General features: G+C 46.4%; 1 protein-coding gene across 1 annotated transcript in view; it reads right to left on the reverse strand.

Annotated features, from left to right (window-relative positions):
• The window catches only part of FOXK2 (forkhead box K2), a 51,298-nt gene extending 29,079 nt beyond the window's left edge, over positions 1-22,219 (reverse strand). The window contains exon 1 of the mRNA XM_068977008.1: positions 21,807-22,219. Coding sequence (XP_068833109.1) covers positions 21,807-22,219 — 413 coding nt within the window. The remainder of the gene's footprint in view (positions 1-21,806) is intronic.
• Between the last annotated feature and the right edge of the window lie 2,959 nt (positions 22,220-25,178).

Genomic DNA, 25,178 nt, shown 5'->3' on the forward strand with positions numbered 1-25,178 from the left:
AGCATGGGTATTATCTGGAAACCTCAGGCTCCAAGGACACACAGAGCATCTAAAGCGACACAAAGTACCATCAGGCCACCTGCCGACAACCTCTGACAAACAGCATGTGAGAGTGTCCTAGCCATCAGTGGACGCTGCCATCAACCCAAATCCCACCTGACAGGTGAAAATGGTATTTTTGTTTATATCCAAACATGAACTACTTCTCATGTGTGTAAGCCATGAATCACAATTAAAAGCTACCCAGGTAGTCTGGTAACTTTCTATTTTTTAATCTGGGTTCTGATTACATGAGTGAGTTCCTATTAGTGAAAAATCATTGAGTTATACTATAGACATATGAAGCATACACTTTTCTGTACATGCAGTATGCTTCAATAAAGAGATTTTCTTCAAAAAAATTTTTAAAAAGCCATCTGTAGATGGATACAGAGATTGATAAAATGTTGATAACGTCAGGGGGTTCACAGTCCATTTTACTATGGGTACTCACGTTATAATTGTAACTAATTTTTCTATGTTGGTTACATTGAAAGCCAAGTACTTCAAAATGTTTTTTGAGTTCTCTGGGGTTCAGTTAGTGAACACATCCTTGTTCCCCTTTAGGGGATGTGAAAAGCCACTGCTTGACTTTTCTAAGTCAGAAATAAAAAATAATGGGATAACTTTAATTAATTATGTCACAAAAGAAAAAAGAGCAGCAAAACATTAAAACAGCAGACAAAACAAGGTGAGTATCAGCACTCTGTCTGCCCCACACCACCACCAGAGGTTGTTTACGTCTGGGCATGCTGGTCCTTGTTCCCATGAAGCACTTCAGGTCATCTAAGAGTTTAAGAGCCTGTAAGATACTATACTGATTTGGAAAATTAAGAGCATGCTATCCGTGTCTCATGCTGCTTTGTACCATCACTATACCTAACACCATGTGCCCTTTAAAAACACTTTGCTGCTGCTGCTGCTAAGTCACTTCAGTCGTGTCCGACTCTGTGCGACCGCATAGACGGCAGCCCACCAGGCTCCTCTGTCCCTGGGATTCTGCAGGCAAGAACACTGGAAAAGTTAAAGTGAAGTCGCTCAGTCGTGCGACTCTTAGCGACCCCATGGACTGCAGCCTACCAGCCTCCTCTGTCCATGGGATTTTCCAGGCAAGAGTACTGGAGTGGGTTGCCATTGCCTTCTCCATAAAAACATTTTAATTGTTCCTAAAAGATCTGTAATAAACTCCGTGTGGGCTCTGAAGTTGTGGTGCTTGGGCTTAGCTGCCCTGTGGGCATGTGGCATCTCAGTTCCCCAACCAGGGATGGAGCATGGGTCCCCTGCATGGGAAGGCAGGCGAATCTTTAACCAACTGGACCACCAGGGAAGTCTCAGGGAAAGATTTTAAAATGAACAATAAGAAAAGCCAGACAGCAGAAAGCAGAACCACAACCCCCTAAGTAAAAACTGAGCAGGCACTGAGCAAAATCTGACCAGATACTGAAAAGGCACACACCTCGAGTCACAAATCAAAACTGAAGCAACACAACAGCTGATGGTTTCAAACTTAGGCAAGGACCCTGATAAAAACTAAGTTTCTTTTACTTGAATAAACATTAACAATTTTAATATGGATTCAGAGTTGCAAATGCCCTTCTCTCCACCTCTCTCTTAGCCCACCTCTCTCTTAGTCTCCTGTATTTGGTGACAGGCATCTTTCTTGGAGTGGAAACTCTTACAAATGAGACACACAAGCCAATGGCTTGGGTCCAGAGATCTGAATTTCCTGATTCACAAAGAAGCTCTAAGGATTCTGAAAATCTGTTCTTTATGTACAAAGCCAGGCCTTGCTGCAAATACTTAATTCTAACATCATATAGCTAGACAGAAATTAGCCACATTGAAATCTCCAACCAAACACAAAGTCAAATTTAGTGATATCTCTATGCAAAGCAAGTTTGAACAATTAACCAATCAGGCAAACTATTCCCTACAACCAAGTCCAGTTGGGCCATTTCAGAGGTGGAGCTGGTCTCAGGGAGAGGGTGGTTCCCATGCTCTTTACCCCACAAAGGATAAGACAGGCGGGAGCAGTGGTCCAGCCCCACAGCACCGCTGGGAAAGGAGCAGAGCAGAGCAGCGTTCCACCTTGACGCTAACTAACAGTGACTGCAAGCCCCAGGGGGACAGCCACCGTGTTCCCCAGCCTCCTGCCATCCTTTCTCGTGGCACAGATTAACTACTCAGATAGACACACATTCTAAGTTGGGAAAAAAATCTCCCTACAAGAGGGTTCCATTTCTAGCTATTTCAAAAAACATGTCTGAATGCAACTCAGACAGTCGTTACGAGGATAACTCTGGAGTCCCTCGGTTTTCAGAGTATTTTAGGAAGTTTAATGGGCAAAGGTCTACAGATGCCACCCCCATGGCCATGGCACAAAGCAGGAAGACTGCCCCCACCACAGGGCTGAGGAGACAGAGCCTCACCTCTGGATTTCCTGCCGAAATAACAAATCTGAATCTCACCAAGAGGAAACATCAGACAACCATTCTACAAAACAACTGGCCCATCCTCTTCTAAAACATGAATTCACAGAAGACACAGGCTGAGGAACAGTCACAAATGAGAGGAAAGTTCAAGGCACAGGTGACCTGAGTCTAGAAAATGGGCGTCAGTAAACAACTGCTACGTCCAGTTACGGTCAAGTGCTGTATCAGTGCTAAGTGGTGCCAGTACCTGGGCGATAGTTATGGAAGAGAATTTTTTAGGAAATAGACATGGAAATATTTCAGAGGTAAAAATGCATCATATATGTAGCTTATTCTCAAAAATTTCAGGGAAAAAATACAGCAATGAAGCAAATGTGGTCAATGTTAATATTTGGGGAATCTGGAAAAATGAGAATATTTGTTCTATTTTTGCAACTTTTAAATAAATCTGCATAATTTCAAAAAAATAAAAAATTTGGAAACTTCCACAACATCCAATGCAAAGCTTGACAGATCACCCCAGGTGTCACTGGGCCCGTGCCAGGCTAGGCTATGCACACTGTCCATGACAAGGTGAGCACAGACATAAAGAGCGTGGAAACCACCCATTCTTCTGTCAGATTGGACCTTCTCCATGGTTGGTCTGAGAGCCCGGTTCTGGGATACACCCTCGTCATTAGCTCTCTTCTATGCAGTTCAGAATCCCATCAAATCCCAAGACTAATCTTGTGATAGTTACGAAACATCACCTCACTGCAGTTCTCACCCCTCCTCCAGAGCCTGTGTCCCTGACAGTCAGCCCTGAACTAAGCAGGGGAGTACAACCCCAGTCCTGCAGTACACCGAACAGAGTCACGGCTATCTACACAACAGACCCTGACTTCTGTGCCCTCAGTCACCCAGCACAGCTGACGTCTGTTGAGTCTACATGCTATCCCGTCACTGGGCTTCCAGACTGTGACCCAAGAAGCTGTGGTTTGTGGTAATAGCATATTCTATAGTTTGTATTTCTTCTCTCCTGGGAAGAGTGTCTGTCCCATCCTACATGTATCAATATTCACACAGAACAGTATGTCCCAACCATGTTCCCAGAGCATAGCACTGAATGTCCTGACACCCAGCACAGGCCCAGCTGTGCTGCAAACGGCCCCAGCTCTCTGCTGCTCACACCAAAGGGCTGGGTCCAGCTTTTGCCATCCACTCACCCCATAAACACGGCTGCTCTGCACCACTTTTCCCTCACTCTGGGGTCCAGGCCGATGCAATGACCTCACTGAGGACACCGATGGTTTCCAGACAGACAGAATAAATGAGTCCTGTGGCCATGCCTGCAGTCAATGGGCGGGAGGGGCCCCAGTGAGAACACTCCTCACACAACATCACCTCCTTAGTGTTAGCAATCCCAAGAGACATCTGGAAAAGATCATTTCAAGTCCTTTTAGCTATGCAACTGGCCAGAGAGACATCAACTGAACTGCTCTCCAAGGGAAGAAGTAAGAGGCCAGTTACTCTGTCACTCACCTATGACAGCTGACAACGAGACTCTACTATGAAGAGGAAGAGAATCCGATCCTTTAATCTCAGGATTGGCAAAGGAAAGACTGTGATAATAAAAACAATGTGTCACACAGGGTGGACAGAAGTGACTGCCAAGGAGGAGGGCAGCAGGATCAGTTACACCCAAGGGTGGATCGGGAGGTGGGGGAAGTAAGGAAATGAGTGAGGAGGTTCCCAAGCAGCCGAGGTGTGTGGTGTTCACACCGCAAGGATCTGTGAGGACAGAGAGGAGATGAGGTCTGATTGGCTTGGGAGATGGAAATAGAAACGGCCCTGCTGACACACCCACGTGTGCAGCACCCAGGGGAGGAGACCGCAGGACGACTAGCTTCGCAGTCTGGCTTCTGACTGAGGGAGCGTTGCTACCAGTTACTGAGGTGCAGACAGATGGGGTGGATGACGAACAGGCAATGTGTAAGTGGACACATGGCCTCTGAGGTGCCCATTCCCCACAATCCCTGAGGGGGCATCCAACCAGCGCTTCCTGAACCTAGACAGAGACACACTTGCTGTCCTCAGTGGTTAAGAGGGTACATTCGCAACATCACAGAAGGAGCCTAAAAAATTCAGCTCACAAGTCTGGTATTAGAGAACAGCCTTCAGAACTCAAGCAAGCATCACCTTGAAGGAGGAACCCTATCATGGGAGTTTTGACCATGTGCTCCAGTCCCAACTCAGCTACGACAAGCCATGCCTCTTTATCTTTTGCAAAACTGGAAGAAAAATTCCTCCTCTTCTTCCCAAGCCCTACGGAGGCTTAGCCAAAAAGGCACTTTAAATGGACCCATGTATACGTTTTCATCATTCTCTTCTACTAGTTTCCTCTAATTTATAACAGAAAGATTGAAACTTTTACTACAATCTTTAATAGACCGTGGCCCTTAACAGTCATATTTGTCAGTGACTGATAAACCACCCCTCACCCCAGGCTGCCTTTTCTGTAGCTCCAGGAGCAACATGTCCACACAACCAGTCAGTCCTGCCCACTGGTCACCCTGAGCTGCCACCACATGGGTCTGAATGGGCCACCCAGAGCCTAGCAGGCACTCCCTTCATCCCAGAAGAATGTGTGTGGAGTGGCAGCTCACCAGCTCATGAGAGGGCTTCCCTCAGAGGAAGTGGCTTTGGGAGGCCAGTGTCCACCCATCAAAGAGAGTAAGTCACAGGTCAAGAATCTGACCCAGTTTAAGATGGGTAAGGACGATGAAGACCATACTGGGAGGAGCCTGGAACCCTAAACAGTCCATGCGTTTCTTTGCTGGACCTCAGCAGTAAACCTCAAGCAACACCTACTATTACCTCAGCGTGACTTCTTACCCTGACAAACACGAAAACATTCTATGAAAATTCATGAAACACAATGGTGTTTTTATTAAAGGAGCTCACACTATTGTAGGTTTTGTTAGGTTTAGCATGAGTTTCTAGCCGGAGCCTCAAAAGCCTGATTCTGTAAGACACCTGCAACCCGAGTTCAGGTCCTGGCCTGTGAGTTTCATCTTTGAGTAAAGAACTTTCACTCCATGTTTAGCCTTGAGGTGACTTGGAAACCACACAGCACGTGAGTAGACAGGGGCACTGTGGACATGTGGGTCATTAGCGAGTAAAGGGGAGCTGTGCTCAGAAGGGCCCACATGTAAGGCTGAATTTTGTAGCCAGCACCTGGTAATCTCCTTAGCCATTACCTGAGTCTGTGTTATGTAAGTGAGGCCCAACAGGTCAATGGACTGCAGCTGTGGGCTTGGAAGCTCAGCTCACACACATCTTGCCTCTTGCAACCCCCTCCCCTCCACGAACACCCACTGTCCAAGAAGTCCTGGACAGGGGCACCTTGGGCACCTGGGAGAGTCTGCACTTGCCCCACGAGTACACTTCCACCTAAAAAAGCTTGGTATCAAATAACAAAAATACCACAGCAGGTTGAGAGAAACTACAGAAGAAATGAAAAGCTTTTGCAGCTTTTTAAAAAAAAATTGAGGTGTACAGTATTATTTAAGTTTCAAGTGAATGACACAGTGATTCACAATTTTTAAAGACAGGTTCCATTTACGGTTATTATAAAATATTGGCTATATTCTCTCTGCTGTACAATACATCCTTATAGATTTTTGCAGCATTCTTAATCCACAGTTTCATTTTGCACTGGACCCCATATAGTATGGAGCTGGGCTTGTACCCTAAGGTACTAGTATCCTAGGAAATGGTACATTTCCATAGGCAGATCTGCCTTTGTACCCACAGACCAGGAAGGCTTGATTCCAGAAGCATTCCTGACCCAATTTAGAGGGCTGGTGTCGGGTTTTCCAGCAACACATGTGACAAGCACCTTCACAACTGCTTCTGAGTTTTTCTTTGGAGAAAAATTTTGTCTGTTGGCCATTTGTTGCACTGTGATTCCATTAATGAAGGTACTGGAAAGAACTGCCTTATCTACTACTCTGAGTGGCAATTTGCTGTTTAGGGGAGGCTGACTCAGGAGCACATCCATTTAAAATCCTGATGCCAGGCTGAGGGTAGGGGTAGTATTGGAATATCAGTGTAGCCAATGTGATGCTTTGTGCTTCCAGCAGTTTGACAAAAAAAAAAAAAAAAGTACAAATTCTACTTTAATTTCCAGTTATTCAAAACATGTTCTAGACTAACAAAGATTTCCACCAATATAGAAATAATCCCATGAGCCTGCTCTCACCTGGATCACAAGTCACCACATCCACGCTCTGAGTGCAGATGGCTCGGCCCTCCAGCCGTGTCACTGACAGTAGCAGCAGACAGGCACACTAAGCATACGGCAGGAGCTCAGAGAAGCGGTTACTCCTCTGAGGTAGGACTACTGAGATTACCCCAAACTTGCCAAATAACATTCACATGAAACCAAAGCAGGCTCTCCAACAGACACCTCACTAAGATAAAACTCATAAGCAGAGCTGTGCACAGGGCCTGGGCTCCCTTCTTCCTCTCCCCAGTTCACAGCAATTTCTTTTGCCAGTGCAGAAAAGCAACAGCCTCCAAATATTTTTGATTGCATGCTTCTAAGTGAAAAATTAAGCAGGAGTCAAAATATGAATAATATATAATCAAGAAATGAAAAGGAAAGGGACAGAATCAGAGAAATATTCCCAATACACATAATTTACAGCTGACTTGTGTTTAGGATATACAAAGAATTCTTAAAATAAAAACACAAACCCATTAAAAATGATCAAAGAGAAATTCACTGAAGAAGATACAGGAATGGGTAACAAGCACATCAAGAGATGTTCAACATCATTAGTAATGCAAATCAAAGACCATGATACCACTGCACATCCATGGAATGGCTAGTATTAAAAAACTGACAAATCAAGGGCTGGCAAGGTTACAGAGCAACTAGAACTCTCCCACGCTGCTGGTGGGAATATAAAATGGTGGCACTGCTTTGGAAAAATCTGTCAGCTTCTTAGTAAAGCCACTTCACCCTCAGGTGTTTGACCAAGAGAAATGAGACCCTCTGTCCACACACTCTTTCACAAATGTTCACAGCCATACCATGCCCAACAGTCCAACCTGGAAAAGATCCAGGTGTCCAGCAATAGGTAAATGAATCAACCAATGATGTTAAGTCTATACAAAAGAATACTTCTCAAATATCAATCAACAATCACAAAGGGAAAAAACTGCCCAAACAAGCAACATGGATGAATCTCAAAAACATGTTAATCAAAAAAAGCCAAACTGAGGAGTATACACTGCATAATTTCTTAAGAAATCCTAGGAAAGATACAACTAGTCTAGTGATGAAAAGCAGGGCTTTCAGTTTCAGAAGAAGGGCAAAAGGGCAGGAGAGAGATTCTGGTAGACAGAAACCTTCTCTTACTTTGAACTGGGTTTCCGTTACACAGATATAAGTACCCATCAAAACTCTTTGAAAGGTACCCTTAAAAGAGTTTTGTTTTATCCTATTAAAGTGTATCTCAGAAAATGTTTTTTAAAAGAAAAAATTAAAATGGCAATATTACGTTCACATACGTATAAATTATTTTACTGTATTACACACTAAAAAACACAAAAATAGCAACCAAACAGGATGAGAAAAACAATCAGAAGTATATCTTCTTCCAAACTCTAAAAGATCATCTTGATCTCTTTCTGGAGTAAGTACACACACACACACATTATAGAGACTAATATACTATAGAAAACATTGCCTTTGTTTCACCTCTGAGGTTCCAAACAAAAGGAATACAATGTCTAGAACGGAGGGATTTTCTTTTTGCTATATTGAGATATAACATGGTTTAGGTTTAAGGTGTACGATATAATGATAAACGCACATAGTGCAGAGATTAGCACAGAAACGTTAGTGTCCATCAACTCATTATAGTTACAGTTTGTGTATGTGTTGAGAACTTTTAAAATTTACTGTCTTAGCAACTTTCAAATTTTATGAACAGTATTATTACCTACAGAGGTACCCTGTTGCACATTATACCCCCAGGACCTATTTATCTTATAGCTAGAAGTTTGTAATGTTGACCCCCATCCTCCTTAACCCACTTCCTCCATCCTATGTTTTATAAATCACTGATAAAACTGCCAATTACATAGCAAAAAGAGATATGATTGGATCAAGTTCCTTATTAAATGGAGAGTTTTTACATACGTTCAACCCTGGAGTAAGGCATTCCATTCTTAAGGGCACTTTATAAAATGATAACTTTTATTTTATGGGTAGAAAAACAAAGGCATAATCCATAAGGTGTGTGTTCTGAATCCACAGTTCTCATGCAGTGTCACTCGCTACCACACCTTAGGCTTCTTACCAGGTGAGCTGCACACAGGAGGTGTGCATTCACTCAATCTGTAGGAAAGTCTTCTCAAAATACTCTGCTGAATGGCCAATATGCACACGAAAAGATCAACATAATCAATCACCAGAGAAATGCAAATTAAAACCATAATAAAATACACCACAACATACCCATTGAAAACCTAAAATGAAAAAGAGAAAATGCCAATGCTGATGAAGCTGTGAAGACACCTGAACTGTATCTTACTCAGTGTCAAAGAGGTGTAAATGTAGAAAGCGCTTTTCCAAAGTGGTTGTACCTACGAAAGCTGAACACACACACATCGATGGTGAACCACTGGAGACCACCCAGCAGACACGTGCACGTGCTTGTCAAAACACAGCTACCAGAATCTCCATCAACTGTTCAACTAAAAGTCTTCCAACTTAAAAGACTCACAGCAGCAATATCCATTATACCAGCCTAAAATAAAGCTATCTAAATGTCCACCTATGGCAGAATATCAAATTGGCATATATTCACATTATTAAACAGCAATGACGATGAATGATCCACAGCTAAGTACAAAAATGTGGGCTAATCTCAAAAACATTTTACTCAGTGAAAAGGCAACACCACCTTCTGAACTCCATTCTGTATAACTCCATGTACATGAAGCCAAAAGAAAAACACTCTACAATTTAGAACTCAGGATCATGGTTCTGTGGCTGGGAAGAACACATGGCAGGCTTCTAGAAGGGTGTTGACAGTGCAGTGTTTCTTAACTCAGGGCAGGTTACACTGTGGGTTCTCATTAAGCTTTATACTTAGGATCTATATTGTAGATTATACTAAAAACAAAAATATAAACAAACTGCGGAGGGTGACAAGACTAGAGAACAACTAAGAAAGTGCTCCAGAAGGCCAGGTGGAAAATACCTAAGGCAAGAGCTATGCAGCAGGAAGGGTGAGGGATGGATCTGAGAAATGTCCAAGTGGAGTGAAGGGGACAGATAAATAACTGTATGAGTTCAGCAAAGCAGAGCAGACTGCGGAGAGGGTGAGCCCTGGTCCCAGACGGACATCAGCTCACAGGAGGAAAGGAGGACACTTGAGCAGAGAGAAACAGCAGGACTGCAGACTTCAGGCCTGACATACCAGGATCTGACTCAAGTGTATAATATTTACCTATTTATTTGGCTATGTCGGGTCTTTGTTGCAGCACATGGGATCTATCTTACATCATGGGGAGTCTTTCCTTGGAGTGTTCAGTTCAATTGCTTGGTCGTGTGCAACTCTTTGTGACCCCATGGACTGCAGCATGCCAGGACTCCCTGTCCATCATCAACTCCCAGAGTTTACTCAAACTCATGTCCTTTGAGTTGGTGATGCCACCCAACCATCTCATCCTCTGTCGTCCCCTTCCCCTCCCGTCTTCAATCTTTCCCAGCATCAGGGTCTTTTCAAATGAGTCAGCTCTTCGCATCAGGTGGCCAAAGTATTGGAGTTTCAGCTTCAGCATCAGTCCTTCCAATGAATATTCAGGGCTGATTTCATTTAGGATGGACTGGTTGGATCTCCTTGCTGTCCAAGGGACTCGGGAGTTTTCTCCAACACCACAGTTCAAAAGCATCAATTCTTCAGCACCAGCTTTCTTTATAGTCCAACTCTCACATCCATACATGACCACTAGAAAAACCACAGCCTTGACTAGACGGACCTTTGTTGGCAAAGTAATGTCTCTGCTTTTGAATATGCTAAGTTGGTCATAACTTTCCTTCCAAGGAGTAAGTGTCTTTTAATTTCATGGCTGCAGTCACCATCTGCAGTGATTTGGGAGCCCCCCCCCAAAAAAGTCTGTCACTGTTTCCATTGTTTCCCCATCTATTTGCCATGAAGTAATGGGACCAGATGCCATGATCTTAGTTTTCTGAATGTTGAGCTTTAAGCCAACTTATTCACTCTCCTTTCTCACTTTCATCAAGAGGCCCTTAAGTTCTTCTTCGCTTTCTGCCATAAGGGTGGTATCATCTGCATGTCTGAAGTTACTGATATTTCTCCCAGCAACCTTGATCCCTTGGAGTGCACAGACTCTCTGACGGGGCGTGTCGGCTAAGAGTGTGGGCTCAGTTTTGCAGTGCTTTGGCTTATTTGCTCCACAGCACGTGGGATCTCAGTTCCCCATGTCCCTGGTTCTAGGGAGCAGAACATATCTTATTCCCAATTTACTGCATATTTCTGTTCAAACCCATCTGGGGGCTACCTGAAGGGTGATGCAGGCACCTCTTTGTTTTGCCTACCTCAGAACGCAAGCTGAAAAAGCTTGAGAACACTGAAAGTGAAATTTGAGTCAGAGCCTGTGGTGAAAAAAATTACAGTCCAAACACACAATACACAGCCTAAGGCAACAGCTGGGGAGTTTTTCTGGGAAGTTAGGACCTTCAAAAGTAACAGGGTATGGGACTTCCCTGGTGGTACAGCGGTGAAGAATCCACCTGCCAATGCAGGGGAAACAGCTTGATCCCTGGTTCCAGAGGATCCCACACGCCATGGGGCAACTAAATCTCCATGTCATGACTATTATACTCAGCTACTAAAGCCCGTATGCCTAGAGCCCGTGCTCCACAAGAGAAGCCACCGCAACGAGGAGCTCACGCACCAGAACTAGAGAGTAGCCCCCAAGAGCCAAAACCAGAGAACACCTGAGCGCAGCAAGTTAGACCCAGTGAAGCCAATAACAAATAAATAAAGTTTAAGAAACAGACACAAAAGGAAAGGAGAAAATAATCCAAACAGCTGACTACAACAAAATCAACATAGAAGAAGGCAACTGGGGAGGAAATGAGGGACCAAAAAACTCTAAGACAGAGAAAAGAAAACAAGTAGCAAAAGGGCAGAGTCCCTCCTTATCAATAATTACTCTGAATGTAAATGCATTAAACTCTCCAATCAAAATACTTCAGACCAGAAATTTAAGATGTTTTCTTCAGAGAACAAACATTAATATTCATTCAGCAACTCCCCTGCATCAGCCAAGGGTGATCCATACATCTCCATGAAGTTGATTCAATAATATCCATGTTTATAGAAGAGGACAGTGAGGTTAAGAGATTAGACAGCTCAGACACTGGGGTAAGGGCTCGTGCCTTCCCTCAGCCAGAGCGATGCTACGACACTGCTCCAGCAGACTAACGAGCATACAGTGCCCTGCCTGGCCACCCTCAGCCCACCCCGAACCTTTCCTACAAGGAGAGGTCTGTGGAGAGAAACACAGAGGGGAGTAACAGGCAGCCTCTGGGATGTGATCCTTATTGTGAAGCCCCTGGGAAGCTGCCCTCCACAGAACAGGGAGAAGACCCAGGCTGACCCAGTGCCTACTGGACACCAGGAGCTGAGGGACACTCAACCAACCTTCTGAGTAGAGCTCCACTCCCACCTATAGACAATGCAATGACTCACACAGGTTCGGTCAGACGCCTAAACAGAATGCCGTTCCAATGGTCTGAGGTGGCCTCCGATAACTATTAATATAACCAAGGCTTGGCGCACTACTCTAACAAACAATGGCTTTAAGTATAGAAGCCGGTCCTTTAACAAAAGTGGTCAAATTGCCATTCCCAAAATACTAAAAGCATTTAAAAACTTTATTTATATAAAGACAAAGTTCTTCCCATTAGCGATACGCAGGAAAAGAAACCCTAAACACTGAATGCCTAGTTACTAGAACTCACATATGTTATAAAGAAATAGATATTTTTCAAAACTGTGACTAATGTAAATTTGCATCAACAAGACATGGACACTCTGAAAAACAACTTTTAAGAGAGAATAAAATAAAAGGTTGGTGGCAGATAAGATACAACTTTCAGAGGTAGGGTGGGAGTGGGAGTTGGACCACTTCATCAGGAAAGGATGTGCTCTGGACCAGGCAATCCCAGAAGGGTCTCCCAGGCCTCTGCAAAAGTCCTCAGCCACAAGAACCACCAGCAGCCTGGCCCTCCTCCAGCCCAAGGCATGTGGCCACAGGACTCAGGATCTGAGTGCCCACTCTGTGGGAGAAGTCACGACATATCTGCAGGGACGTAGGTACAACCAGCTCCACCTGCCCAGTGTGGAGCAGCGCTGGAGAGCAGAACAGTGTTCTGCTCTGCATGGTCTGACCTGCCCCTAGAACAGGTCTGTAGGCTACTATGCAGCATGACCGATGCACATCAGCAAGGACATTTTTATTTAGCTACAGGAACTTCTGTTCACATGTATCCAGGCTTCCCCTCTACGTATCAATCCCCCTCCAGGTATCAATCAACTGTAAAAAAACACATAATCCAAAAACAAAAAGGCCACTTAGGGTGGTCAATATAAACAAGAAGAAAATGCAGTGAATTGTAGAATCAAAGAAAGAATTTAATTTTAACTGTTCTAAACTGTTTCCTTTGGTGTAGTATCTCCAAATACAAACCTCGAAGCCTATAAACAAATTCACCAACAGACCCTTGAGGCCTTTCACTGTCCTGGCACTACACAAGGTCACGGGCTACATTTCCAGTAAGTGTACAACCTGCGGGTGAACGAGCCCAGCCCACAGAACGCTGGAGTGCCAAGGTCCAGGATGTGTGCGATGTTTAAAACACACGTGGGCAAGTCCAGAGGGAGACTAGGCAGAGCAGGGACACAAGACTCAAGGAGGAACCGGAATGGACAGTTCACATTTAGACCAATCTTCTTCAGCTCAAACAGCTGTAAAACTGATGCTCATAATCCCAACATCCTCCAAAAGTTTAGAAATAGCAAAAACATAGCATTTTCAATATATCACTTTTGCACTCAAAACGCTATTACAGTCTGAAAAAGACCAGAAAAACACAAAGTCAGTCTCCGATCTACTTGTTTAGGGTTTTCTGTATCCCATCTGTTTAAGTCAAAAGACAAGTTTCATACTGCTGATTGTGGGAGACTAAATAAATACCATGAGAAAACAACATCCCTCTGACAGCAGTCTTTCAGTGTGGCTGTAGTGACACTAATTCACACTCCCTCACACCATCAGTTCATTTGCCAGGAGAACCAAGACCACAAAAAACCGGAACAACTCCACTAGAACAGCTCAATGCTTTTTGCATTAACCATAAACGTTTGTTCAGTAATTTGATCAACCTAACTAAAGAAACTGGATACATGTGAGCATACACATTCCACGGTGAGAACATCAGTCTACTCCCGAGTACTAAGACCGATCTCCTTACAACCCAAGTAAGATTTGGGATTGCCTCCTGGGAGTGTCCTTCCAAAGTTGCAAAGTGAGAGATTCTATGCCAGACCTCTCCACCTCAAGCTTCGTTTCAGAAAGGCACTGTCAATGAATGAGGAACAAATGTTATGGTACCTTCAAGGTTTAAACAGGTACCACTGTAAGTTATTACAACTCACTGTCTATGGGGCTAGAAATTACATCCCACTGTTACTAACTGCTACGATCACTGTGCTCCAGGGTCTCCACCATCCTACCACTGATGCTTGGGGTGGTATTATTCTCTGTTGAAGGAGGACTATCCTTCAAAATCATAGGATTTTTACAGCATCCCTGGCCCCAGCCCACTAGGTGCCAGTTGCATCCCGTGCCAGTTGCACCAACCTAACATGTTGCCAAATATCCTGGGGAAGGGAAGGGTACGCCAGTGAGAGTCACTGTCGTACTCTGATCTCTTTCAATGGGTAAGATCCAGAAGCATTCTGCAGACACCAAACTGCAGCAAAGGCCCAACGATGTCTAATATCCCTACAGAATTCTCAGCAGAGCACCAAGCATATACTCCAGGAACTGAGGCATGCTAGGCAAGGCAGCTTCCCACGAGGTGCCTTCTAATCTCCCCGCAGCCGTTTCCCGGGATGATGGCAGTAACACCTTGCTGCGGTGCTCAAGCTGCTTGAATCATGGAAATGGCAATGCGTGCCTTCAACCTGTCCTGACGCATTTCATTAGCAAATTCAAACAATCCTCATTAAAAACTGGGACTAGAAGTAGGAGACGATCTACTGTATTATCATTTAAGATATTGTAAGCTGCTCCAAGGGCTTCCCAGGTGGCTCAGTGGTAAAGAATCTGCCTGCCAATGCAGGAGCCGCAGATTCGATCTCTGGGTCAGGAAGATCCTCTGCAGGAGGAAACAGCAACCCACTCCAGTATTCTTGCCAGGATAACCCAAGGACCAGAGGAGTCCGATGGGCTACAGTCCATAGGGTCGCAAAGAATTGGACACGACTGAGTGACTGCGCACAAAATTCTCCAAAATCCAAACATAAAAGAAAGCAGGAGCTACACAAAAATGTTAAACAGATAAGAATATCATCCAAGATGCTAACAGCTTTGATTAAAAGCTTCCTTATTTTAGGGACTTCCTGGTGGTTAAGAGTCCACCTTCCAATACAAGGGATGCAGGTTCGATCCCTGATTGGGGAACCAAGATCCCACATGCTGCAGAGCAACAATTAAGCCCATGTACCGCAATGAAGACTCAATACCCCCAAATTAAAAAAAAGAGTAATAATAATATTTTTTAAAGCCTCCTTATTTTAGAAACCCTCTTTTTCTTTTCCATTAAAAAAAATAAGAAGTTTTTCCTCAGCAAAACAAGAATTGCTGAATTTTCACAATGGAAAAATTTCCTGTTACTCTATAGTCTCATCTTCTGGAATATTTCCACCAATCACGAAGCTATACTGCACTTCTGCAACTGTGGATCTAGATGAGACCTGCTGATGAACAGGGGACCATAAGTGAGGGAACCACATCTAACTAGACTCCTGTCACTAAATGATCAACATCTGAGAATATTAAAATAACAGTAGTGTCCTAAATCAGTAGCCAACAAGCACACGTATATATGTACCAAGTAATGATGGTTGCGTGCCATTACCAGAGGATACAAACTCAAGTAGGACCTTCCCTACCTTGGAGGACCAAGAGGGGAGAAAGTCAAGCAAGAGGACAAGTTGTAGCACAAGGTGATGAGGAGGGAACATTAACATTCACCCTTGCCCTCCAGAACGGGCTCCTTGACCCACCACTTCTAGTGGGTCCAGAGCACTTCTGAATGCCTGAAAAGCACAGAGCTGCCCTTTGAGGCCTGCAAGGGACCCCAGCTTCAGGTCCTCTCTGCTTTTAAGAAAGACAGCATGGACTTTCCTAGTGGTCCAGTGGTTGATAATCTGCCTTCCAGTGCAAGGGATACGGGTTTGATCCCTGGTCTGGGAAATTTTCACAAGCTGCAGAGCAACTAAGCCTGCACTCTGCAACTACTGAGCCCAAGCACCCAGAGCCCGTGCTCTGTAATAAGAGAAGCCACCGCAATGACAAGCCTGTGCAGGGCAACTAAAGGGCAGCCCCCACGCACCACAATGAGAGAAAGCCCTCGCAGCAATGAGAGCCAGCCCAGTCGAGAATATAAACAAACGAGAAATAAAGAGCCCGTGGCCCAAATTTCAAAAGTATATATGGTTTGTTACACTTCAATAAAAAGGCAATTTTAAAAAGAAAAACAGTAAATTGCAAAGTTCTTTGATTGGACAGAGAAGCCACCCTTCATTAACAAAATAACAGTTTGGCCAATGGCATTAAAGAACAAGAATTCTTCAGATCAGATCACAAACAGGACAGGACTTTTAACCAGTTCCCTTTCCTGACTTTGCCCCAAGGCAGAGGCACTTTTTCTTTCCCCATGAAACAGGGAAGGTTTGTGGTGAAGTTGACATACTGGAGTGGGGCGGAACCAGAACGGAGGCTCTAGGAGAGAGGGCACCCCAAAACAGACCTCTCCTGGCTCAGCCTGGCTTTATCTTCAGGTCCTGGTGGGGAAAGACAACTTTTCTCGGCTAAAGAAATTTCAAACTTTGCTCACTACTCCCAGAGGCCTTTCATCAATCTACTGTGTGCACGTGTGTGGAGCTATGACCAAGTTGGAGAGTGCTGTCCCCCTGAGGACATTTTCACCAAGTCACATTTCCTGGGACATTAGATCTCCACAGGCCCCTCCATACCAGGACACTGTGATAAAATACAAGCAGCCCCTGATGTCTAGCAAGGGCAAGGGCACCGGCCTGGTGCTAATTATGCCACACAAGGTCAGTTATTATCCCTGTTAAAAGTGAGGAAACTAAAACAGGTTAAGTAGCAGGGCTGGAATCTGACTCCAGTCTGCCCAGCCCCAGTGCCCATTCTTGCTTTCTCCTGATACGACTGGTTGCACACAAATGACCACTACAGGTGACAGGTCCCATCAGGGAGCCCTGTTTCTCAAAATGTGTTAGAAATTCAAACTATTTAAAAGTCAAAAGCTACTGCTTAAGTAAACATTTTAAATGAACAGAGTTCTACCACTACAAAACTTACTAAGCACTAGTATAGTACATGGGCGGAGGAGCCTGATAGGCTGCAGTCCATGGGGTCGCTAAGAGTCAGACACGACTAAGCGACTTCACTTTCACCCTTCACTTTCATGCACTGGAAAAGGAAATGGCAACCCACTCCAGTATTCTTGTCTGGAGAATCCCAGGGATGGGGGAGCCTGGTGGGCTGCCGTCTATGGGGTCGCACAGAGTCGGACACGACTGAAGTGACTTAGCAGCAGCAGCAGCAGCAGTAAAGTACAAGTAAGCTGGTTATTGGGTTATTTTTAACATAGTAAAGAAAGTTTTATGCTAAAATGGCTGCACTATACTCCCAATGTCTACAAATCAGGGATAATAGAAATGTATCTCAATTTGCCAAATGAATAAACATTGTAGCTTTAAAAAATACATAGTGGCTCTTAAAAGTAACTAATTTGTATGCTGAGCACTTTTTAAAGTGCAAAGCACCTCTGCTCTGTTATGGATTTGCCATTACATGTTGCCCACTTCTGGGGAGCCCAGCAATCCGGGGCTGCACCTCTTAGCTCTGCCCACAAGCTGATCAGATAAAATGAAGGTGTTTCAGCCAGTCTGGCAGCCCTGAGACAAGAAAACATGCCAGACCTCACTAATGGCTCTGCTTAGGTCTCCAAAGAAGACATCCTCATTTTATCATCTCCTACTGGGAACTCTAATCTGCTTCTAACCCTCATCTCACTTCTGTCTTTAACAATATCTATACCCTGCCCACAACCACTTCTTATACCTCCACTCTCTCCCTCTCCTTCCCCCAGGAGGTCACACCCTGTCTCCTTCCTCACCCTCCAAAACATCCAACCACCAAGCCCACGGCTTCCCACGGAGGGTGACGTGCGAGGCACTGTCCCTTTCCCACAGCGCTCCTCTCTCGGCACTCCCTTCCTACTTCCCTCTTTCAGGGACTGATATTCTCTGGGAACCTTCATTCTGCCCAATCCCTACCATCTAAGCAGGACAGAGTCCCTGTGAGTTCCTTCAGTTTCTTTCCTGGGAGTCTTCACCTGCACAGCTCCAGAAGCCACTGTTTACTCACTTCTCTCCCATCCTCACCTAAGAGGAAGCGCTCTGTGATTTAATGAGAAAGTCTTCAAGTGTGACATTACCAAACTTCATCTGCAAGTTAAAACAGGCCACATAAGAAAGAGGAGGTGGTGGTGTATCACCAACTGATAGGCAGTTAATGCAGCATAGAAACAGGGTCACTTTCCTAAATAGGTACAATGGCAATTCTGCATGTTAAGTTTCTCTGGGCAATAGTAAATTCAACTTGCTCTATTTATAAGTCTGGCTATTAGATATTTAGGATCTTACTGATTAAAAAATACATCAAATTCACTTGACATTTCAAAGTACACACAACTGTTAAAGAGTTGCTCATTTTTATTTATCAGTTCTACTCAGTTTGCTACCAGGGCCACACGAAGAGCAGCAACAGCAAACCCAGACTCTCCTGCCTAACAGATCTTCCTAGAACACCTTACTACTCACTCAGGTGACAGACCAGGTCCTTCGACAAACAGGGATCTTGTTCCTCAAACAAACAAAAAAAACATTCTTCATTCTCTCGCTGACCACCGTGAAAATGCTCCCCCACCAGGCCTCGGCAACTTCACACTCCACAAAGCTGTCCCCAGAATCCTTTCCAGCCTGAGTTCTACCTCTCCAGCACCAGGCAGCTGGCCCCAGTCACACCTGCAAGGCCACTCCACCTGCCCACTTCAGGAACCTGGCCCAGAGCTCCACAGACAACCCCCTCTCCCAGTCCCAATAAGAGCTGAACTTCGAACAAGTCAGATACTCCTGGGGAGGAAAACATTGCATTTCTGAATACCCAGCCCTGCATACTTGGTTACAAATTAAGGATTTTTGGAAATCACTTGTTTTCTGGAAAACCACATGCTTGCAACTCTTCATGTGTTCAGCCTACCCCCCCTACCGCCAACACACCCACTCACACACCAGTCCACACTATATATTGAACTTACAAACACCATGGAGAAGGTGCTTGTACTTAGATCTTATCCAAATCATGTAAAATACTCATGACAGCCAACACACAGGATCACAGGCCTTATCTTCCTCTATTCCTCCCAAATTAATATTCAGTATTTTAATAAAATAGTGAACCATATTTCAAGTCTAAACTGCTTATGTACTCTTCTAAATTCTCTGGATATAAACTTTAAATACCATAAAGTGCAAATTCATTTTAAAGATGGAATAAAATTATTATTCAAATAAGAGACCATCCAGAGACTGTCATATTTTTAAAACTCCTCAGTGACTTTTCAATCCAGTAAGCAAGTCTGAAATAAGCAGTAAGAATATTTCAACCTCTGGGGACTTCCCTAGTGATTCAGTGGTTAAGACTCCACATTTCCACTGCAGGGGGTACGGGTTCGACCCCTGGTCAGGGGAAACTAAGATCACTGCATACCTAGTCACTCTAAGTTACAGGTGCTTTCAAATGAATACAATTTGATTTTTCAATGTTAAAAAGAACTTAGAACATAAAACTGAATTTAATTGAAAAAAAATTTTTTTAACAGTTTGTCTGCATTTGGCTAGCACCAATCATCTTCACAGTTTCTTCTATTAACCTGTATCTGTTATCCCTTACACTAACAATTCAGAAATAAAGTTGCTCAGTCGTGTCTGACTCTTTGTGACCCCATGGACTGTATAGGCCATGGAATTCTCCAGGCCAGAATACTGGAGTGGGTAGCCTTTCCCTTCTCCAGGGGATTTTCCAACCCAGGGATCAAACCCAGGTCTCCCTCATTGCAGGCGGATTTTTTACCAACTGAGCTATGAGGGAAGCCCCAACAATTTAGAAATAATGTCTTACAAAAAGGGAGGTACTGCAAAATCCTAACAGCTATCTACTCATCTCACACTATAAAAATGCCAAAACCCCTTTCATGAAAAAACCCACTCCCCTCTGTCAGTATGGGCACAGGTTCCCAGGGCCATAAGAAGTCCAGGGCGGGTAGCAGCCTGGGTGGCCCAAGGACTCTTCCCTGTGCAAGAGCAGGCGATGAAGGCCAGAGGCCTGGCCTCCACTCCACTGCCTTTCTTAATCATCTCATTTAAAGGCTCACTCCACCCCTCAAAAGTCTGAATTCTGCCTCCTCACAGAAAGTCCTTTTATTGCCATGTTTGGTATGTCAACACAAATAAATGGTTCTGGTTGAATGGCAAAAATACAATTTTCTTTAAAAATCTCAAACTTCTCAGAGTAAAATTATAATAATACTCTTTGTTATGACACCAAGTTATTTGCAAAAAACAAACTGCCTAACTAAGCAGCAGCTGTCAGATCTCTATCATTGATTTCAGGTGCTTTATAGAATAAATACACACAAACAGCATTCTGGTTTGAAAAATAACATTATTTGAAACATTCCCATCAAGGTTTAAAGAATTAGCTGGTACAGCTTTCCAGGCTAAGCAGTAACAGCACACGTGTACAAAAGTCAAGGAATAAAGAAAGCAACAAATCTTACCCCATCTCCAACAACCAAAAGGAGTCAAAAATTTCCGTTTGTGGAAGAAGGTTCTACTTAGAAACAATCTCGAAGTCCCTGAAGAATAATTACCATTTCCTAGACAGCAAGTTTGTTTTTCAAGTAGACTAAAGGCTAACCTCACAAAATCAGAGAACCAAGCTAAAATGCTCTGTAGTGGGACTGATAGTTCCCCACGAAGCTCACTTAGTTACAGTCTATATGACCTTATAATAATCTCTAAGTAATTAAAAGATTTTCCAAAAAGTTATGTTGAAAGTACCTAGTTTTCCCAAAAATTTAGGGTTCAGAGCACAGACTTTAAAATTCATCATGCTTCAAGAGCTTTCACTTTCTAGGCTACAAAAAACAATAAGAAAAAGAAGTCCTTGGCAGCTTAAGAAACACAGGCTTGAAATAATACACTACTGAAAACAGGTAAAACAAAAAGTAACAGATAATCCATCATCAGTCAAAAACATACAGATTTTTGTTTTGGGCAGTTCCATCAACCAGACCAACGTTTCTAATCCACACTACCTAACATGCTGGTTATGAAAAATATTGTGCATACTCTCAGAACTGCACAGAGAACCCCAGAAAACCTCAGCCCACGTGGACAGCTGCCTGAGCCTCCAGCTTTGGGAAGGCGAGGGTGGGGGGTCCCGGGCTGGGAATGTAGTCTGCGTTTTGGTCCTGGGTACTAAGGATGAAGCCGGGACACTGGGGTCATGGACTGGGATCCTGCCAGGATGATGGAGTCAGGGTCTTAGTGTGATCATAGGGAAGAACAAGGCCAGATATCGAGATCTAGATCCTGGTTGTGGGAGGATGGACAAGGGCTCGGAGTCGAAATGAGGTTTAGAGTCTCTGGGTTCTGACTGTGCCCTATTCGTGGCTAGGACTAGGCGAGGTTCGCTGGCGGGGGGCTGAGTTCCTCCTGGTAGTGGGTAGGGGTAGGGATCGGGATCGTGGGTCAGAGCGGATTGAGAGTCGGTTGTCGGAGTCCGAGTCCCGCCGGTCAGGCCGCACCCCCGCCTGCGCCCCCAGGCCCTGGCCCTGGCCCTGGCCGTGGCCCCACTCACACGCGCGGCAGCTGCAGCGGCGGCGCCCCGCGCCTTTGGAACACCCCGTCCACGAACACGCCGTTCTTGCCGAGGCAGCGCAAGTAGAAGTCGCCGCCCGCGTCGGGCCCGGGCTGCGCCGACGGCTCCGGGGCCGCCCCGCCATGGCCGCCGCCGCCCGGGGGCGTGAAGATCTCGAGGTGGCGCCGCGAGATGAAGCTCGAGTGGCCCATGCTCACGTCCACCGAGCCCTGCGACGAGTTGCGCCCGATGGTCACCGAGCGCTTCTTCATCAGGTACTCGAACTCGCGGCCCTCGAGGCGCGCCACGGCCCAGCCGCCCGGCGGCGACCCGCCGCCCGCGCCCCCGCCACCCCCGGCCCCGCCGCCCGCGGGAGGCCCCCCCGCGCCCGGGAGCGCCGCGGCCGCCGCCATGGGCCTGCGAGGGCCCGGGCCGCCTTCCGCCGCCGCCACGGAGCTGAGGGCCGAGCGAGGCCGCCGGCCGGCGAGCGACGAGCGGCGGCGAGGGGCGGGACACGCGCGGCGCGCCGCGGGCCGGCGCCGGGCCGGTGACTGACGGCCGCGTCCGCCTATAGGGGCGGTGCACGGCAGTGGGGCTACCGGCAGCCGACCAATAGCGAGGCACGCCGGCAGTGCGCTTGCACGTCGGCCGCGGCGCCAGACGCAGGCGCGGCCCCGGGCGGCCTGGAAAACCCGGGCTGGAGGAGGGAGGCCGCGGAGCCGACGCGCGGCACCACTGCGCGCAGTGCCGCGCGTGGGGCGGGGGCGGGAGCCGGGCTGGGGTCAAGGTCGGCGCGGGCAAGCGGCGGGGGCCTGCATGCGCCTCACCCGGCCCAGAGCTTTGCAGCTGCTGTCACGCGCGTACACTCAGGCTTGGCCGGAGCCTGCCGCGTGCTGGCAGCTGAAATCCAGGCGTTTCCACGGTTGCAGTGGCTGTGAGACCCCAGCGTGAGTGTCTGCGGGGCGGTGGGGAGGGGGAGGGGTGAGGGTCCGCAAGGGAGGAGGATGGGGAGGGTCCACGGGGGCGCGGGAAGGGGTACGGGGAGGGGTGCAAGGGCGCGGACCAGCATCCGGGATGCCAAGGGCGCGGTGGGAGCGGGAAGCCTCGAGGGCCGCAGATCGGGCTCCGCTCACAGAGCCGGGCGCTTGGGGTTCTCTGTGTAACAACCTATTGTAAGGAAATGGAAATTAACGTATCCCTCTGAATGCGACATCTGCCTGTCTCATTTGCCGTAGATGTGTTTGTGGTTATAGTACAAACCCCTGGGGGTTCACACTGCTTTGCGCCATAAGTGTGGCAGAGTATCCTAGACAGAAGAAATGTAGTTTCCGTTAAAGTCTCATACTTGGGAGAGATTTTAGGTTGTGATGAGACAAGAATGGAAATAATAAGGGGGGAAACCTTTCATTCACAAACAAAGCACAATTGATCCAAAGAAAGAACATCCCGTCAAGTATAAAGTAACTGACCTGAATTCGGAGTCTGTGCTGCGTGCTGTTGAACTTATATAAGGCCGCTCACTAGAAACGTTCCCTTGCTTTTCATATTTTTTTTTTTCATCAACACAGAGTATCCACCACATCCAGGGAACCCAAGCCAGAAGGTATAAAGAGGGTGAGCTTGTCCCACTGCACTGATGTGTCTCAAGGATGTCCCTACTATGTAGACATAAAGCTCCTTGATGAAAAGATGGACAATGCCCGGCAAGTGGAAATGGTAACTACCACATGGTTCTGAGAAGGAAAGCAATTACTGACACTGGCTCCAGACCAGAGGGGCTTGCACCATCCATTCCAAGTGCTCAGTGAACAGCTGCTGGGTACCAGGCACAGGACAGGCTTGCACAGAGACCAGTAAGCAGGCCCCGGCTGCCACGTTCCAGCCTGTGTGCAAGAAGGACCAAAGGGAAGCAGCACCCAGCACCCACTGAGATGGAGGACCAGCACTCAGGAGATGCCCTCAGGGTCTGGCAGCATTGCCGTTGTTTACATTGAGCCACGGAAGGAAGAGATGTGAAGGAGACATACCCGAACCAGGGCTTCCAAAGCTTTGTTCTTTCATCCAGGGGCTGTGTCCTTGCCGGACACAAGTGCGGGAAGAGAGCACGACCACAGGCCCCCTGCCTGGTGAGGTTTATGGAGGACCCACAGTGCACGCGTGAGCTCTTACAGGCACAGCCAGGGAGCAGCACAGAGGGCAGAGTGAGGTGACGAAGAGGCAGGCAGGAGGGTCAGGGGAGGAGGACACCTCCGGCTCGAGGCCTGAGGGACGTGACCTCTGGGCAGAGATCAAGGGCAGCAGCCCAGAGGTGGGAAGAGGCCCCTGCCTGAGGGGAGAGACAGCCAGGGAGCTGTTCAGAGGCTGCTGCTCCACAAGGCCACATTCTCAGTTTCCTTACCTGCAAAAGGGGCCCCGCACTGGCTGCTCTCAGAAGCCTCTTCCAGCTCAAACCCTCCATTCTGAGGAGGCTCTGGGGCTACCCTTCTTGAAAACCCTCTTTTTAGAAGAAAAGATTCGAACAAGGCCTGACACTTCCAGTGTTTCTATCCGAGCTGTCCTGACGGGGGAAAGTGCTATCAGAACTGTGATTCGGTCAGTAAACCCTCCTGCAGCATTCTTTGCCTGCCAGGTACTTCTCTAAGGACCGTCTCGATACCGGCTCGGGCCATCCTCACGATACGCCTCTGACTGATGGAAGCTCTGACTGCCCGCGTATTACTGCTAGGAGGCAGAGAGGTTGACTCACTTGCGCATGTCAGCAGAGCCAGTCTGCCCTTCATTACTTCGCTGGAGAAACAAAAACAAGGCTTCCTGTGTGCCCTTCACAGTAGAGAGGATGCATACTGACAATAAAATAATCGTGAACTTTGATACTCTTTAAGAAACAAAAATTCAGAGTAACCACCACCACTGGAACTGGTTTCTAACAGAATAATATGCACAATTCGTGATGAGAAGTCCTGTGATCTTGAGAATGTAACACCGGGTTTCATATTTTCCTACTAAAAAACCTTCAGAAGCTCATGGTTAGACCCCAGAGGGAAGCCAGACCCAGCAGTCTGTTTCCTCCCTGTCCAGCTCCTGCCCAACTTTCCCAGTTCTTCCCACTACTCCCAGGTGGCCTGGAGGACCTGTGCCCACCAGCCCCTTGGCACTGCCTGCACCCAGCTCTACCCTAACCGCCACTTGCCCATTGATCCCTGCATTCCACCTTTGTTCATCAGCTGCCTGTACCCGGCACCCTCCCCCTACCTATCCAATTCCTGCTTCTTGCACAAAGTATTCCAGTGCTGAGGCAACTCTGCTAGGCTCTCCAGGGCCCCAGACTTCCTAACTTGCTGTGTTCTGTGACAGTTAATAACATAGAGCCTC

Source organism: Capricornis sumatraensis, chromosome 8, assembly GCF_032405125.1.
Source record: "Capricornis sumatraensis isolate serow.1 chromosome 8, serow.2, whole genome shotgun sequence".
NCBI classification, from domain to species: Eukaryota; Metazoa; Chordata; class Mammalia; order Artiodactyla; family Bovidae; genus Capricornis; species Capricornis sumatraensis.